Source organism: Sarcophilus harrisii, chromosome 6 (assembly GCF_902635505.1).
Source record: "Sarcophilus harrisii chromosome 6, mSarHar1.11, whole genome shotgun sequence".
NCBI classification, from domain to species: domain Eukaryota; kingdom Metazoa; phylum Chordata; class Mammalia; order Dasyuromorphia; family Dasyuridae; genus Sarcophilus; species Sarcophilus harrisii.
Window position 1 is genome coordinate 35,500,823 of NC_045431.1, and position 19,249 is coordinate 35,520,071.

The following is a 19,249-nucleotide window of genomic DNA, read 5'->3' on the forward strand; positions in this document are numbered from 1 at the left end:
CCATACATGAATTATTAAGTGAAATCTGTATCTGAATTTTTAAATAATTGTCAGCATAGAACTTCACCATTTATCTGGAACTCTGCTTTCTTTGCAGCATAAAAGATGTTTTATAAAATAGAGAACCGTGAGCTTATCTGTAGTGCTGAAAATGCTGGGTCAAGAGAGCCTATTATGGAGACCTGATCAAAGATTTCCCTGTATCTTTTATGTTATGCTTTAGGTTTTGCTGGCCTTAGTTACATGAATTTCATATAATGTTGTCAAACCAATAATTAAGCCAATAATGATTCAACAGCTATAGCTTCTATAATTGATGGATTGGCTTGTATGAAAGCCTAAAACAATGTAATTTTTTTATATTCCAAAAATCTATCATAACACTGCAGATTTCTTTTATATAAACAAGATCTACTTATGCAAAAGTTAGTATACTTATAATATGTGGATTAGGATTTATTTCTCGTTCAGCAAGATCAGAGGACCAAGTAGGTGCAAAAGAAGTTGAATGTGATTTACTTGTGGTAACTGTTTTGGTTGAAAAAATTTTTGTAACTTAGACCTGGATCCCAGGTCTTCAGTTTGTTATATAAACTAGAACTTTGAATAGAAGTATGAAGTAGTGCTAGCAGTAGAGACAGATCCATGAGAGTACTTATCATAGAGAATTAAGTAATTCCAAAAATGATGTGTTGATAATGCCATAAATTGCCTCTTTTGATGGGGTTTCCCACAGAGCAGACTTGGGTATGCTGCAGATAAAACAGCCTACCTAGATTTTAAAGTATTCAGCTAAGCTTTCCAAGGTTTTCAAGATGGTATGCTTCTATTTGTAGAGGACAAAGCTAGGAGGAATATCTCCTACAGTGGGTGGCAGAATCCTAAAAAAGCTCTGTGGCCTACTTGGAACATTGAGCTCAGTTCAGTAGTATGAAATGAAATAGGGGTGAATATGAAATTTTATACTTGCAGAATGGAGCCTAAGTACAACTTTAGTAGAAACCCTGGGAAGCAAATAGATGAAGAAAAGTAGGAATATGATTCCCAAGGTTATGTTATATGGGGAACATTCTAAGGAAGTAGGGATTTTTTTTCCTTGGGGAAATTACTAGACTTGGAAGGGACATGATTATAATTTTCTTGAAATACTGTTTTATGGAAGAGGATAGATTTATTTTGCTTGAGTTTCTAGCAGAAGTGGTAAAGATACAGGTTCCTTTATATACTTAAGTGAAATGAAGTATAATGGGGTTCCTCCTTGATGGATACTTTTAAGTAATGGCTGAATGATTATTTTTGGTATATGTTAAAGAATTACCATTCATATGTGGGTAAAATTAGGTCATTTTTGATATTCTGTAAAGGCATGATAATTGAAAGAAGTCAGATCTTCACCATTCGTGTTCTAGCCTCCTTCATCACTAGCTTCGTTTTGTTTTGGTAGATCCTAGGAAAATAGTCCCTTTCTTTTCCATTTGTCCATTTTGCTTACACCCAAGGTTTCTTACCTTCTTTGACTCTTAGAATGTAACCATGAAATATGACAACTTCTCTATCGTCGTATGCTTAAAAAACTTTTTTTTTTTTTTTTTTTTTTTGCTTATTACAAACCAATTCTAAATCTTTGTGGAGAAAAACAAAGGCTTACAAAACCTTATAAAAGATTCCTTTGAATATGAAGAATTCAAGGTTTCATAGGAAACTTTATACTAGGAGATAGACTGTGTCTCAGGGAAGAAATGAGATCAGTACTAGGTAGATAACATTTTTTTTATTTATGAAAATAGTTTTCATTCCTAAAAGGGTCTTGGGGACTCTTAATGAGTTGAGGCAACAACTAGTGTTCAAGCTTAACCCAGAAAGTAGCTAAGAGGACCAGGTAGTAGTGACACTATTACTTGTGACCTAGTCAAAGCTTAGGGTTTCAAGTCTTTGATAGGTGGGAGTTGTGTCATTTCATCTCCATGCCCCTAAGTAATCCTACTTTCTGTTAAGATGAGGTCATCATTTGCATTAGTGCAGGAATGTCTATCCTGAAGTTACTTGGAGTGATGATCAAATCAATGATCAGAATGAGAAAAGTCTCTATCACCACCAACCACATTCAGTATGCATGGTGCCCTTACCTTGGATGAGGGAGCCCATTCACTTGCTAAAGGTACTGCTGCCTCTTTGGCGTCTCCTGCCCCTGCTCTGCCAGGACGGTCAGTCTCCTATTTCGCATCCCCCCACATTGATGAGATGTGGATCTCCATGTCCACTTCCACAGAAACTTTGCTCTGTCATGTTCTTTGGGACTGCTCCTATGGAGACAATAGAGTATGCTGGTAAGGTATTTTCCCCCATGCCATTTTTGTTATTCAACAGCAGGAGGTATTTCTAATGGGAATAATAGAAAGCACTGTGAAGGCCAAATAAGAACAAAAACCTTAAGTCTGAGGAAAACTATATCAAATTAAAAGGAGTCATTAAAGTAAATATGAAGGACACATGTTTTAAATGCTTATAGGTGTCTTGTGGGAAACTATTCATTTACTTTCTTTTATATCTGGTAAATTTAGGGATTTTGCTTTATTTTATTTGTAATTAATCTGATTAGGTAAATCATAGCAAATTGGATTATAGTTATAATATACCAGTATGAAAAAATGAGCCCTGAAGCTTTTGGAGTAAAAACATGTTTTCTTTATTATAATTGCCAACTTGGGCTTTATGAGAAACCAAACAAGATTCTATTATTAGTAGCAAATTGGGAAATACTATGGACATAACATATCTGGAGACCAGCAAAGAGTTGGAACACGTGCCTTATTTGTGTGTGGACAAGGTGCAGAAATGCATATAGTTTTTATGTTAATTTGGAGGAATAGTCTCTAGGAATCAGTTTAAGGATTTGTAGACACTTTGGTTTAATTCAATAGTTTTGTGTGGGACAAAGAACCCCTGGGCTTAAATAAATCAAGGAGATTTCTCGAGGTTGAAGCAGAAAGGAATTTTATTATGATGTCTGGAGAAAGGGCCTCTCCCCAACAGAGAGGCAAGGAATATACAGAGGCCTGGGCTAACATAACACTCTCTGTAGGCTCTTTGCCCTGATTATTCAGGATGGGAGGCCTCACATTCTAAATCATAAATGAAAAAAAACTTCTAACCCAACCCCATCTTTAGGATTACTAAATTACCTCATAATGGAGTTTTAATGCCAAGGTGGCCCCAACTTAGTCTCACAAAGAAAAGGGCTATATGGTCCCACTCCTTGTAAACCATGGGATCTCTGGAGAGAGCCTGGCCCTGAGGCACAGCTGACTTTCCCTTAATTTTAGAACAGTCTCCATCTTGTGAGGACTTTCACAGTTCCCTTCATTCACTTCTATCAGATTTCAGTGAAGGCATATATATGGACTATTCCTCAAAGTCTTAGTGCAGTTTTAAGCTCCCAAAGCTTATTCTAAAACTTAAAGCTGTATTAACTCCACACTTGGCATCCCTATCAAATGTATATCTGGGAGCAGTAATTTATTTTGGACAACAGAGTAGAGATCCAAAAAATATCAGTAGGCAAGAAGAATGGGCAAAAGAGCAATTTAAACTTGGCCCCCCAAGGACAAGATGGGGTGTGAATTCATATGAAAATGACCTAGAGAGATTGTTGAGTGGTAAGGTAATTTACCATAAGCTGTGTGACAGGGAAATCCAAAGAACCAACTCCATCTTGGAGTGTCATTAAGAGCACAGCTGTCTAGTGGGAAATGATGAGAACGAATATTGGGGTGCGAGAGACCTAACAATATTGGGGCTCCCAGGTCGGTGTCATGGTTATGGCAAAAGAATTTGCAAACAGTTTGCCTCATTGCTGTTAAGGGCGGGCCAGAAGGAAGAAGATAATTTTATAGGAAAGAACAAAGGTCAGGTTCAAGCCTCTCACATGCTGATAGAGGTGCGCTGAGGAGGGTGGGTGGGGTGGCTCCCATTCCTGGGTCCCTCGGCCTCCTGAGTATTGAGTAGAGGAGGAGCTGCCATCACTGACTAGCAGGTTCTTCTCTGAAGCCCAGCACTGAAGAATTCATATTCACGATTTCATCTGGGCTTCATAAGAAACTTTGTGCTAGGGAATAGACTGTATCTCAGGGGAGAAATGAGATCTGGGCTAGGCAGATTACATTTTAATTTGATTTATGAAAACAGTTTTCACCTAGAGGTTCTTGTTGATTTTATGGAAGGTTTGGAGGCCAGTTATCCCTCAGAGTCGACTGCCCCTGCCCTGACCTGAAGGTTAACGAGCAGAGGCATTTTGTTTGTGGTGATAAAGCAGAGGCTTCTTAGGTGTATTCAAAAATCAGAATCATCGAGCCATTCCAGTAATTAAATGGTAGTTGAAATAATTCTATTCCCCAGATAGTAAGCGCATATTAGCTATAATTTATTGATACTCTAGAGGGCAGCACCTTCCCAAACTGATTTAGAAACTAGGAGAGAGCTTTGAGATTGCTGAAGCATATGCTCCCCTGGCTGATGCTGATCCGCTTTGGCTTTAGGAACAGCTCCTTAAACCCTGCTTAGCAGTAATATTTTCCACCTAGTCCATACGTCAGTGGTATCGCAGGTCCAGATAAAAGATTGATGGTGAGGATGATGCTAGTCAGCTGACAGTAGGTAGTTCTGATGTACATAATCTCACCCACACAGTGGGTACTTTCTGACTAGGAGGAAAAACAGAGAGCTGGTTATTTCCATGAAATGGACAGTACTAGGGGCAGGTCTATATGCCCAGCAGTTTTTCCACAGCATCTCACTGTCTCTGTGTCTCTACCCTATAGAAAATGTTAAATTTTAGCATTTAGAATTGTATCTAACTGACTTACCAAAATATTAATTCTGCTGAAAAAATGGTTGAAGTAAAATATGTCTAAATCAATAGCAAATGTCAAATATTCTAGCTGGATGTCAGGCCTGCCTTTTGTTGCCATACCTTGGTTTCTTGGTTCCAGATCTGTAATGACTAATGCTGTCTGGCTGGATTTTGATGGCAGATACAAAGATCTATGATTTTTGTGTGTATGTTTATTCTTATTTTGAGAAGTGCCAGTAAGAAGCTTTCTGATACTGCAAGTGAGCTTCAGTGCTGGATTACTGTTGTGCATACTGTTTATGCTTTACAAAATGCTTGTTTACACAAACCCTATGAGATTAGGAGTGTGAGTATTGTCTTCATTTCATACAGGAGGAAACGGGTCACGGTCAGCCAAAGTGCGTGAAATGGGATTTACGTCTAGGTTGCTTCATATAAAGGCTTATATTCTTTTCATTGTCCTGTGCTGCTTTTATTACTAGGATAGATTTGGAACCAATGCCCTTGTTGAATGAATGCTGTGACAACTTTGGAATACTTCCTAACTTGCTTTGCCCGACTATTGGTTGCTGCAAGTCCTAAGCCTGTGGAGGGAACCTTGTAGTCCCACAGGTGAGAGAAGAGTCATCCTTTAGTCTGGGGGGGCCCCTAGATTATTTCTTGAATCTTGTTCTGGGTAATCCTTAGTGCTTCAATAGGAGGAATTCTAGTTTAATTTTGATCTCTTCACTTGATAACCTTTCCTAATACAGAAGTTGGGGCCTAGTTAATGACATAATTTGTAGTAATCAATAATTCTCAGAGAAGTTTTGGCAGTGGAATTGATGGGTCGATCAACAAGCACTTAAAAGTTCTTCCTCTGCTTGGAAAAAAGTGAACACTCCCTGCCCCTTCAGGAGATTGTCATTTTGGGGAAGTATCTATGAAATATACCCAATAATTGGAAGGTGGTTTTTGAGAAGAGGCCGTGGTAGCCAGTCAGCGGGCCCAGGGCCAATGTGGTGTTGGGGCTGAATTTGCAAGAGTCAGAGGAGAAGAGACCTTCTAAGAGTGGTGGGCAGACTGGGCGGGGGCCCGTGTTGGGAACCATGTGAGGACCTTTGGTCTGGATAGAGGGACCTTGGTGGGGAGGAATAGATGATGAGGTCAGAGGAGGAGGCTGGGCTTTGGTCTGATCATCCTGTGATTTAGAAAAGCTGTCACCAGTGGGTCTGTGTAGGGAATGGGCAAAGGATGAGGAGATTAGGGAGACTCCTGAGTGCCCAGAGTGGAGTGGAATGCCTAACATCTCTGTAGGCTATAGGATGTGACCAAGTTCTTCTGGTTGAGAGGTTTTGGTTTTTGAACACAAGGCATCCCCTCTCCCCCTTCCTTTACATAATTGCTTTGTAAATGATAAGTGATGGGGGGGAGGGGCTTTTTGTTTTTTGGGGTTTTTTTGCTTTTTGGTTTGTTGTTTTTTGTTTTTTGTTTTTTGCATTGAACAAGCACAGCATTTGTTTTGGGCCACGTTATATTGTTTGTACGCTCTCTTTAAACTTCCGTTTTGTGTTTGTATTTTTGCATTCTATAGCATGTCTGCTGGTGATTTGTTTTCTCATGGGTGTTTTGCATTTTGGTTTTCTCTGATATAGAGGAAGCTGTCGCTAAAACCCTGCATTTTGTACCTAAGATTCTCAGTCTCTTTCCTTTGTATCCTAATGCACCAAGCATCAATTAATACACCAAGCATCGATTAAAAATCCCTCTGCTTCTAGAACTCTAACATATATGCTTCTTCTAGTTTCTGTTCCTTGATAAATTTTCAAGTTTATTTTTGAATTTTCAAGTTTACAGAAGCTATGCACTTTGATGTTATCCTTCCAAACAAAAATTACAGTTACTTATTTTTCAACAGCTTCCCAAAGGCTGAAAAATTTGCCTCGTACTACCCTCAAAGCCAAACAGTTGCTTCAAACTTCATCTACAAAAAGAGGTAACTACAGCCTCTTCCTAAGTTAAAGTTTCAACACATGGTAATTAAATACTACACTTTTTTTTTACATATTAAGTTCAGAAATAAACATAATGACAAGCTACAGATGTTTTCAAATAAGAGAGTGTTACAAGATCTCAATTGGATAAATCCAGAGGAAGGAGAATTTTTTTACAGAGGTATGTATTGTTGCTACTCACTGTGCCATGTGGCACTTAACATTATGGAATTTGGCATTTTCACTTCCCATAGGAAAAAAATTAAATTTTCATTTGTTGATGGACATGGCATCAAATAAGCATTTGAGAATGAATAATGTGATATGTACACTTAAGAAAAAGATACTGGGCTTATATTTAAAGATGGGGGGGGGGGGCGGTGTTTAAGAATAGTTTTAAGGAGGAAGTGAGTAGAAAATCAGCCAAAATCATTGTTTTATTAACTGTTATCTTTGGGAAAACTTTATTCTGAAATTTTTTGAGTTTTTGAAAATACTAAATTTTGATGAGATTGTAAAGACCAAGAATTTCATTCTAAACTGGTAGGAGATGAGATATATCATCTTAAGAAAAAAAATATCTTGGACCTTAAATTGAAAGGGATTTGAGAAGTAATATTGTCCAGATCATTGCTGTTTATAAAAAGTCTGTAGAGACAGACTCAGAAAGTTAATTGCAACTTAAACAGTGACATCAGGTAGCAGAGAAATGAATTGAACTAAGGTCTTTTGATTCCAGATCCATTGAGGCTCCTACTGCCCCGTGGCCCACTTTTAGTGAGAGAGAGGAGAAAAGGGGGGTGGGGGGATGGAGGGGAAATGAGAGACATAGTGGGACTGTATGAGAGAGTCAAAGAAACAAATAGGATGCTGCTTGAAAGGAGAAGTAGCAGAGTTCTACACAAGGCAGAAGATTTGGACTTTGGAAAAATTTCAGGGTGAATGGTAAAAAGTATATTTTAACGAGAGATTATTTATTCCCTTACTGGAATATGCTACATAAGAATATTCTAGCAGTGTAGAGAAGAAAGTATGAATCGGAGAGTAGCATACATAGTGCATTGGACACAGCCAATTGAAATGAAATGAAATGAAATAGAAGGTACAACTGAAGGAAAACTGATCTGGAGGATGAAAAAGGTTGTGTGCTTAAAAATACTAAAATGATTCAGATTTAAGTCAGGGAAAAAGGCTAAATTGTGAACAATGGGCATGAACAATTTTAGTGAATTCCAGTGAAAAAATGAAACTTTGGGGATATCCAGTTTAATTTTTTTTAAAGATTACTTATTAGAAAAACTAAAGAAATTATAAAGGACGGATTTATAATGAATAATACTGGAAACTAGATTTAAGGTAACTTTTGAGGGATTATGTTGGTTGATGACAGAAGTTTTCTACAGTTTCTAATTCTACCGATATGTTTTTGTTATGGAATTAACATTTTGTTTTTCTTCATCTATTTTTGGTGTAGTACTCTTGATTTTTGCCTTTTACCTTATGTCCTATATGCTCACAAAATCACTTTTGTTTTGAAGATCTTAACATCCTCTTGTTCCCTAGATGTTATTTTTCCTCGTCATATTTAATACAGTCATTAATAAATGCATATTTGAAATTTTTTCTAGAGCTCCAATCTTCTCACTCTTGAGATGTTTCGATTTCATTTCATTCTCTCAGATCAAGTAACTGCCCTTCTCGTTTTTTCCTAGAATCTTGCTAATTATATTGAACATTGACTAACATAAATTATCTTTTCACATTTATTTCTTAATCCTATTAAAACTGTTCTAAAAAATCTTTCTTCAGTAACATATCCAAAACTTTGGACAAAGAAAGATACATATGAGATATGGGATATTTTATTTATATGTAACATAATATTTTATTTATATATAACATTACATTAAGAATAATGATCCTACTCATAGGGATCCCTGAACCCAGACTCCAAGAACTGCTGCCTTAAAGTAATAAACTCAATCTCATGCAGGCTTATTTAGCATGTTTCCTAAAGGGCAAATTGGTGTCAAGGAAATTTGAAACTTTTGGTTATATTTTTCTTCATTAAAATGTATTTTTGCAAATTTGTATACATGTGGTAAAGTTATGTTTATCTTACATAAGAAAAGCTTAGTTGAAACATTTGCTTATTTAGAATATGACTTCATAAGAAATCCTAGTGATTATCTAGTGGCTTTGTGATTTTAAAAGTTAATATCGATCCTTTTGTGCAGGAGAACAGATTGCAGTCTTGAGGGTGGGATAGGTCTGCCATTATTGAGGAATATGACTTGAATTTGAACTGCTTAGACTTAGAATTTGGATTTGGCTGCCTTTTATCTGAAGGAAGGGCCTTTGGGTTTTTAAAATGCCAAGGTGGTAGAAGGGAGGATCCTTAGCTATCTACATCTTTTGCATATTAAACGTTTTTTAGTATTTTGTTTGTATGTTTTACTTCATATTATTAGCACTAATTTTTAAAAACACCAGTTAACCTTTTTATTTGCAAAGAATAAAAAGATATTTCATAGAGAGCCAGGTTAGTTCCAAAGTCATCTCACTTGTCCAGGTTGTTCTTGAGAATTCCCTCTGCGATCCCCAACTTCTTTGTTAAATCTAGGGGAGTGATAACCCAAGAGCATCAGGGTTTTGAGCTGTGCCTTTTCCAGCTTGAGGGGAGTGCGTTTCCCCTTTCTTTCAGGAGCCTGATAGTCATCTCCAGCTTTTCTCCCTTTGTAGGAGCCAGATTTAGTATAGAAGTCATGTTGGCTCATGAGCTATGGCTCTCGAGTGCAGCCTTCTGCCCCCTTGGTTGGCCCACGCCAGCATCTTCACCAAGTACTTCACTCTTATTTTCTTTTGGAGGAATATAACTCCCCAGTCCCCCTGTGTCTGAACTCTTGATGCCAGTTATGCAGTGCTCAGTGGGTGGGTGTGGCAGAGGTGCAAAGAGAAGAAAATAAAAGTTGCCCTGTTCTCAGATGTGGAATGGGAAGAGTGATATCAAGGTTATTGTTTGTCCTTTGTTCTTAAGAGGACCTTGACGTGCTAATGAATTGGGTTTGAGTGAGGGAAGGCTAGGCAAGGTCACCAGCTTCATGTTCTCCTCCACTGAGTCCAGGGGCCAGGGATTGATCAGGACAACTGGAGTGAGTGACCCTGGGTAAGGTGGGAGGCCAGCCTGACCTGTTGGACTGAGGCAAGGCTCAAGCAGTAATTAAGACTATTGGTCCAATGAAATGACAACAACTGAGATTGAGAATGGCCTCTTAGCTAGTTGTCGCCCCACCCCCAAAAAATTAATCTGGGAGGGGAAGGCCCTGCTCATGAAACTGATGTTGACATTCACTGTGAGCCAATCTGGGGCTTGGCCTGGACTTACTGACTGTCAATGAGACCCAAAGTGAGTTGGGTTTAAGGCACGGTGCTAGCCCATAAGGCCCATATATTGGGAGGTCTTTGAGCAGAGCAACCACAGGGAAGGGCCTGATGTGCTGTGTGGACAAAGGGAAAGAGAAAAGGAGCCGTGTTTTCCAATTGGCCAGTTGCAGTTGGGTCTCCAGTGGGGCAGCTCCTTGAGGAAGACAAGACAGAGCTGAAGATGGGAAAAGTTAGTTTGAGCCAGGAAAGTAATTACTCAAGCAAAACAAATCCACGTCCTGAACCGTGTGTGTGCGCCTTCCAGCCATTGCTTTTCTGTTAGCAGATGGGATTGCTGTGTTTGGGGTGGTGAGTCATTATATTGTTCAGTTGAGTCTTTTGAAAGTTATTTTTCTTTGAGTGTTGTCGTTCTAGAAATTTTTCTTGGATTTCATTCATCCTATTAAGTTTTTTCAGGTTTTTTTGATTCTTAGGTCATTTTGCAGCTTCTTATTTTCAAATTCTTTGCTGTCACAAGAGGGTTGTTATGAAAGCCATGTTCCACAGGGTCCTTTTTCTTTTTCAAATTCTTTGGAGAATTGTAGCTAATAATGTATTTCTAGATCAGTGGACACAGAATATCAGAGGATGGTCCTAAGGTAGTTAATGACTTTTGAGTACTGTTCCAAATTGCTTCCCAAAGCCTTTTTAAAGTAGTAATTGAGTGGACAGATATATAGCTCTACCAATAGTGCTCCGTTACTTTTTTGTCATTTGAATAAGCTGAAGATGTGAGATGGGGCAGAGTCTATTTGAATGGAGGTCAGTGGGTTGGACAAGCTAATTCTGGTAGCTTTGGAGAATGACTCCCATAACCCAAATCTGCAACCTCATTTTAAAAGCGCTCTTTTCTCTTTATCTTTTGAATTTTTCATTGTTCATAGTTTGCCCACTTTGCATTTTGTCCAAGATAAAGGGATTTTGGGTAGTTCTGGTTGGTAATTATTTAGAGGCATAATTGTGCCATTATAGGTTAATAAAACTTGATTTAGAAGATGTGGGTATAAATTTCTACCTATGTTTAGTTTCCATAATGGCCTAGTAACTTCCTTATTTAAAGGTAGACAGGAAAAGAATGTTGAATTTACTATTTGCTTTAGGTTAATTGCAGAAATCTCTTAATTCCCTTTATCACATCAGCCATATACACACTGTTAAAAAAATAAGTTATTCTACCTAGAGACTAGGTATTTTTCACTTTCTGTTTGACTATCTCATAAGCAAAACTCCCCTGAGCAATTATTTCCTAGTCTTTATATTTGTGAACATGACATTGTTGCAGCCTGTTCACAGCCACCATGTGCTTCTCTATGGTCCTTGGTGCATGTGTGTGTGTGATACTCATTGTTAATTGATTCTTTAGACACAGTTGTATTCTATATCTTGCCATATAGTGTAGTATTAAAAAAGATGGACCTTTCCTTTCACAGGAAGCCCGGGGTCAGTAAAGGAGCTTTTAATTTTCTGAAAGCAATTCAGCCCACGCTCCATCTCTTGTTCAACTCTGGGCCCAACTCATTGTCCATCTGGACGGTCTGACCCAGATGTACACACTGCTGGGTAAGCTCTATAAGGTGTCCACTGAGATGCATGTTGAAATCTGGGCATTAGAAATTCTTCATGCACTTGGTCTTCTGCAAAGACTCCTTTGAGTGACTTTAGCTGTCTTCCAAAATTACAAATGGTGAGGAGTAAGCAACGGGACACATGGCAAGAATTATTCAGGGTGACAGCTTCCTCCCCTCTCTGCCACAGACCTAGGATGGGAAGCCGTGATCAAAGATTCCTTGGCTCCACGGCAGTTTGGGAGGCAAACTCCCCAAATGATGAGAGCACAGATGCACTTAGTCAAATATTTATTGGCTTCCCATTGGGTGCTGGGAACTTTGGGAGGAGTCCCTGGGGATCAACACCTGGGAGTTTTAGGGAATCAAAGCACCTTGCAGAATAAAGAGGTCCCAGAGGTGCTATAGAAAATGACTTGAGAATGAAATGATCGTCACAAATAATGAAATCCAGGCTAACTTCACTTGTTAAAGACTTAAGCATATTAAGGAGGGAATTGGAATCAGTCTGGGCAGCCCCAAGAGCTGCTTTGCAAAGAAAACCAGATAAGGGGCGTCTCCTGGGCAGAGGGGTGGGAGGGCAGCGAGCAGCTTCAGAAGTAGCAAGATGCCCTTATCCCTAGTCCTTTGGCTTGGGGACTCCAGTTAACGGTGGTGCTGCAAGAGAGGGAGGTGCTTTCCCAGCGTCATATGAAAACAACCTGAGTCTTCCTTTTATTTCACCTGTTGTGTATATAGAGTAAGGAGGGGTGTAAAATATTTATGTGGGGGAAGAAAATTTATGTGTGTCTATTCATGAACTTAGAATCAGGAAGATGTGGGGTCGATTCTGCTTCTTTTAGCCAAATGACCCTGGGCAAGAATGGTGTGGATGGATAAACTGTTTGCTTGTATTACCTACCTCGTGATAAATATATTAAGGCACTGTTTAGTATTTATTATAGGTCTTTCTCTCCCTACATTACAAGTTGTTCACTGATATCCCATAAAGTTTGTAGAATATAAAATATTAGGTTTCCTAGCATTAATAAGAGGAATAATTTTAGATTTTCAAAGCTATTGAGTTAGAATGATTTACATGGAAATTTAATCTTTTTTTTTTTTTTTTTTTTTTTTTTTAAATCATTATTCTCTAGTACCTTCTCCAAGTAAATTCCGCTCCCCTGCAGCACCATCTCCTTTGGCTCTCCGACAGCCAGTGAAAGCTTTTAATAATCATGGTTCTGGCCCTGTTGGTGGGGGCCCAGAGGCGGCACCCCTCCCTCAGACTAATTCCTCCCCTGGGCCCCCCAGCGTTCAGAACGCGATCTCATCAAGCCCTGCCAGCAGCATCAACAGCACGACCCTCACCAGACCCGCAGGAACGCCAGGGATGAGGAGCAGCTTGCCCAGACCCAGCGCCCCTTCGGCCGGGGGGATCCCAGTGCCTCGCAGCAAGCTTGCACAGCCTGTTCGCAGGTACGTGAAAGAGAGCGTGGGGATGGCATGTGCCCAGGAGCTTGTCAGCGGCTGCAGGGTAAGGCCCCAGTAACCTGGGAGTCTGGGCCCTACTTTAAAAAGGCTTTGGGAAAGATTTTTGGGAGTTAAACTTACAGCACGATTGAGAATAACTTGTCAACATGTTCCAGCAGATGAGTACTGGATCATCGATTTGGAAAAAAATGACACTGCTGTTCCACATTGTTTATTTTGAAAAAGTTAGAATAAATCCTATTTTTCAATTAAAGAACTACATAATATTTCCCCAGTTAAGTGCTTATTTATTTTGAAAATTTTTTGTGCCATATCAGATTGCTAATGAACTCTTACCTTCTATCTCTCTAATTGTCTTTTATTCATCAAATGAGATACCCACCAAGTGTTACCTCTGAATGCTTGTTAATATTTAACTAATAATCCTCTTTTCTGAAGGATTTTGTCTCACCAGCTTCCATGGATTTAATTCTTGTTAATATATTTCTGTGTATCCCATTGAGCCCTGCTACCCCCCCTTTGTGTGTGTGTCCCATAGCCATCTGATACTTAGCATGTCCCCAGCAGGATCCCTCGCTCTGCCACCCCCTCTCAGTTGCCAAGTCTTTGATTTGTTTCTCTGTCTCATATTTGTGCCCATTTTTTTACTCTCTCAGCCACAACACTGGCCCTTGTGCCCTTTATTCTAGACTTCAGTAGCACTTCCTGATAAGTACAGGTATGATAGGGTCAGGTCATTCTGGGCCCCTAGAACTTCCCTTCTGAAACTCCAGTAGCTCCCTAATCTCTCTGGAATCAAATGTTGTCTTTTTTGATATTTCAAGCCTTCTACAGGCGAGCTCTTCCAGTGTTAGGCTTATATGTGGGAAAACGCCACTTGTCTCTGCATCCTTTTGTTGCAGTGCATTTATTCCCAGTGCATAGAATACTTTCACTCCTCTCCTTTAAATCCTGTTACTCTTCAAGAATAACTCCACTTTCAGCAAGAGACAATGATCTCTCCAGTTCTTTTGGCTTTGTATTTATGCCGGGTGGCTGGCACATAAAGTGCATTGCAATCATTTAATCAACCGTTGTTCTTCCCTTGCAGGATGTGTTGTGATGTTTTACTGTCATCTATTGATTCTCTGATTCTAATTCTTATTCTCTAACCCATATCATTCCTTCTTTAATAAATTGGGTGGAATCTCTAAGGCTATTGGGAGCCGCCATAACCTTTTGTTTTACTCTTCTTTGAGTCTGGAAGAGGTGTAGATAGATGGACTGAGGAAGCTACAAATGGATGGAGACATTACTTACTCGGGGGAGGTGGCGGCAGATCTACCACCAAACAGATGTGCAGAGGACAGCAGATTGGGTGTCCTCTATCTTGAAAGCTTTCCGAGAACTCGCCTGCCTTCGGGATGCTGCCGCTCTGTGCCCTAACCGGTGGATGCGGAAGGCAGACTGCAGAGGCCGGGTCAAACAGATGACAGACATTTATGGCCTTTCGACTTCTAATCACAGTACTGTTTTGTTTCAGATCATTGCCAGCTCCTAAAACGTATGGTAGCATGAAAGACGATAGTTGGAAAGACGGCTGTTACTGACCAGCAGAGGAGAATGCAGGGTCCGCGGCTTTACGGACGTCCCTCCGGCAGACTGAAAGACAACTTTATATGCAGACTCTTCAGACGTGACTTTGGGATTTGTAAAGTCCCAGCCCTCTCTGTCTTAATTAGCACAAACTGACAGAGATGATCAAGCAGCACTTTAATGACATTTAACATCAGCTATGTTTGGTAATCATACAATCATTCTCCATCGAATCACTTTTAGTTTTGTTTACTAGAGAACCCAGTTAATTTTTGAGTATTCGACCGAGGCCAATGTCTGGGCAAAAACCTTACAGATGCCAAAGAGAAATGCCCATTTGCATCCCAGAGTGCATCTTTGTGCACGAGACATGCGGTAGATTCGAGCTATCCAAAACAATCAGCCTACTTTAGCTGTATAAAAAAAGATACATTTTCCCCACCAATAAATGTGTTTTAATGAGAACTAATATTCTGACTACAATTGTCTAAAGTGGTGTTTTCCCTTGGACTCAAATTACAAATTGAAAAAAAATTTTGGTTTAAAAAAAAGTAAAAATACCTATTTAAAAGAACTCTTGCAGCAATTATTTTGGAGATTTACTAAAGAGATGGTTTACCCTAGTAGACATGGCATTATGTGATCCTAAGTTGTGGATGTAGCTAACATAAATCACCACCATGAGTTCGTATTCTCCTGCATCCCACATGTTGCATCGACATCCGAATTTTGTTTCTGTTGCCAAAAGGGCTTAATGTCAGTTGTACATCTTTCCAAACTTCATAATTCCTGGCTCAGGAAAGATGACCTTCGCTATCGAAGCCAGCTGGTTAACATGTTGTTCACTATTACAGGACGGAGAGGTAATTTTGGTAGTTGTATTATTAGCAGGTTTCCTTGATGATAGAAAAAGAGCAAGTCATACTGTATTATTCATCTTGATTCTCACACCTCAGTGCTTACAGCCTGGAACAAAACTGTAGACAATAACAGCTAAGGAAAAATCTATGCACTTACACAACAAAATCTCTGGACATGGTAGTTGTACTGTCGATACCAAATGACACCCACATAGTTGTGTTTCATGATATGAAAAATAGCTTGCCGAATGGATCCTGTTTTTTATGTTCAGAATTTTTTGAGACGTTGTCCCTTAGAAGATGTATTCTGCCTTATATCTGTTTTTGCATAATTGCTAACATTTTGAAACCTGCTGCATATGTTTACAAAATGTTAAACCTTCCCATACCATGGCTATCAAATTTACGCTTTGTCTACACCTTCAATGGTTTCACCTATCTGATCGCCAGGCAAAACTGCTTTATGGGAAACTTTTTTGGTTTGTTTTTTAAGCTGTTTTTTCCTCCCAGTAATTTTAGAAGACTGGGACTTTGGTAGCCTAAAAATGATTTAGATAACCAAACATAAGTTCTTGTGTCTGTTAAGCAAAGAAATAAGCTGGCCGAAGTACGTGAAATAGGAGTGGGAGGACTTGTAGGCAAGTGAATCTTTGGGCATAGCCTTCAGTTTTTAAGGGTTAAAAAAGAGGGTGAAATACACTGTAAAAATCCCCATTTTATAATACCCACAATATCGATGGGAATTGTCAGATCACTTAAAACAAGAAGAAATTTATCCTTTTAGTACCAGTGAGTTACTGAATTTTTAATAGTGATAGAGTACCATGGTAGCATAGGAATACCACAAGATGAAATATTATGTGCCAGAGGCAAAGAAAGTAGAGAAGGAAACTAGCAAGTCCTGTCTACGCTCAGATGACGCTTATATACTCGCACACTGACTCCATGTAGTTTGCCCTGCCGTGTAACCCGCTTATATTCTAATACTAAGGTAGACGGGACTCCCTGTTCCTAGGACACGGTCACAAGATAGATTTCGGGACGAAGACTCGAGGACAAATGGCAGCAAGGCTTTTCTGTAACTCCACAACCTTGTACTACCACGGACTTTCCCTCTGAGCACCTTGTTAACACGGGCCAGCTGTAGCGTTCACATCTACACAGGTGATGTCACTTAATTCTAGAAGCATATAAGTGAAAGATCTAGCTATTGCCATAAAAACAGGCCTGTTTTCAATGCAACATTGCAAGAAAATATGCTGCAGTCGAATAGGAATTTTAATCGATCTATTAGGAGAAACATTAATCTTTCAGTTTTAAAATAAGTTTCAAAAGGAATATTCAGGTTATTTAACTTTGTTTTTAAATGGCTGCATCTGAAAATATATATTTTTAAATTCAAGTACTTCATCACTTATTTTGTACAAAGGTATTCTGAACTCTGGTTTGGCAAAGCAAACTTTTTACCTGCTGTTCTTCTACCACAGACATTTGGCTTCTGGTTTCCCGAAGAGAAAAATTGTTTTTTGGTTTTTGTTTTTTTTTGTTTTTTTTTTTTTAAACTAGGAAGCCTTTGTGCACTGCCAATTTTTCTGTTTGAGGAAATCTAAGGATACTCTGTGGTTAGACTTACTTATGGAAGAAATGTGGATTTGATAAACTAGTGCCTATGATTTACTTAACTTATGTTTGATATATAGTAGTAAGGGGTTTTATGAATGTGGATTTTTTTTTTGTGCCAACAGCTCTGAATTGTCACTTATATGTAAGCAGAAAGCTTTGAGCTCTGCTTCCAAAGTTATTTAATTTTTCCAGTGTTTGAATGTTATTTTTTGTAAGTGTGTTAATAAAAAGTGTAAAAATTAGAAAATATAAATATTCTTAACTCTTAAGCATTTGCTGGATCATTTTTCTATAAAACCTATTTGTATAATATAAAACACTCTTAAGGGTTGACTTTTTCTTCAGTCTATCAGACCCTCGAATCACATTTTGTAAAAAATAGTAATACAACGGGGACCATTCATAATTGTCACAGAATTTTTAACGTTAATATCAACCAGTTTCCATACCGATTTTATCACTTTTATACATTTTCAAAGAAATCTAATTGGGTATGTATGTGGCCCCTGGATATGTGTATCTGTAGTATGATCCTAGAATATGTATGTTTAAATTAACTTTTTATCGAATTGACTGTACAGGTGTCCATTTTTGACATTATGCATGGTCCTTTTAGATCACATGAAGTTTGATTTGCAGACATTTCTATAGACTAACTTGTAAATGTTGTCTCCTTAATAAACAGCCTGACCGTAATGCTCACTGGTAAATGCATAGTCATTTTTGCAAGTGTCTCATCAGTACTTGAACAGCAGGTAAGAAAGATTCCCCCACTCTTTTGAATCGAACACAAATCCAAGTCGTGTCCGAATGTAACCTGTCGGCTTCAAAGATGCTGCTGCTGCCCTTCGTTTCCTGCGTCATTAATAGCACAGATTTAAGACTAGGAAGGTGCCCGCAGGCGAGGTCGGAAGCCCCGCTCCAGGCCTCGCCCCACCGCTGGGCGCCACTGCGGGTCCCTTTGCCGGGTCTGGTTTTCCCATCTAACATTTTCCTTTCAACTCCCTGGAGGGGCGGCTCCCCCTCGCACGTTATCCGACCGACTTGTCCCCATTTCCTATGGCCGGGTGTAGTCACTTGCTTCAGCGCTTATTTTATCAAATGAAAATATATGAAGGAAGATCTGCTTCTAAGGGAAAATGCAACAAGGAATCGGGAAAAGTAGCCGATATTATTTACGTCTCAGCTAAGGTATAGCTTCAAAAAGCGTCTTTCGGTTTTCCTACATTCCGGCCCAGACCCGGCAGAACTGAGCTTTTTGGGCATCTCGATGCCGTCAGAGAAACTTCCTCGAGGCTGGTTTAGTAGGAGGCGTTCTCCCGCAGGGGAGCGAGGCTGGTTTAAGGCCATGCTTAGGAGTGACGGCTCGAGTTCTGACGGTCGCCACTAGGAGCTTTTCTACGCTACTCTCGTAGCCGGGGCCCGGTGCCACAGGGTGCCCGCGAGGGTGCGGGCAGGGGCTTCCTTCTCAGCCTCTCCCTTAGACCTTGCGCTTAGGAGGGGGCTCTGTTCAGAGAGGGGAGGGAGAGAGCTTTCGCTTTGGAGAAGCTTCCCCAACTCCCCCGGCCCGGGGCACTCTCAGGCATGGGACTCGGAGGGACACCTGAGGAGTCGGACCTGGTTTTTGTAAGCGGTGTATTCAGAGGAACCGGGACTGCGGGCGTGGGGTTCTTAACAATATTCACACCGCAAAGGAAGATGGGAAACGCTGAGGGTGATCCCCCAAATAAGGGCTTAAGTAGCTTTGGTGGAGAAACGGGTTTGAGGAAATGGTGCGTTAGTTTATGTGCAAGGGAAAATGACCAGGTCGTCAAGTGGACTGGGCATTTCTGCAGCAAATGCGCTGCTACTTAGGAAATGGACAACGGCCGGCATTTGGCAGGGCAGGTTTTTGCTGTTCCAGAGGCC

The 19,249-nt window shown here is 39.7% G+C and overlaps 1 protein-coding gene across 2 annotated transcripts in view; it reads left to right on the top strand.

The window, feature by feature from the left end:
* Positions 1 to 18,037, top strand: part of SLAIN2 (SLAIN motif family member 2) — a 48,417-nt gene extending 30,380 nt beyond the window's left edge. The window contains exons 7-9 of one of the 2 annotated variants that reach the window (XM_031942994.1): positions 6,747 to 6,824; positions 12,947 to 13,268; positions 14,806 to 18,037. In XM_031942994.1, coding sequence (XP_031798854.1) covers positions 6,747 to 6,824; positions 12,947 to 13,268; positions 14,806 to 14,872 — 467 coding nt within the window. In that variant the 3' untranslated portion in view covers positions 14,873 to 18,037. The remainder of the gene's footprint in view (positions 1 to 6,746; positions 6,825 to 12,946; positions 13,269 to 14,805) is intronic. The other variant, XM_023506000.2, reaches the window with a different exon arrangement.
* Positions 18,038 to 19,249: the final 1,212 nt, after the last annotated feature.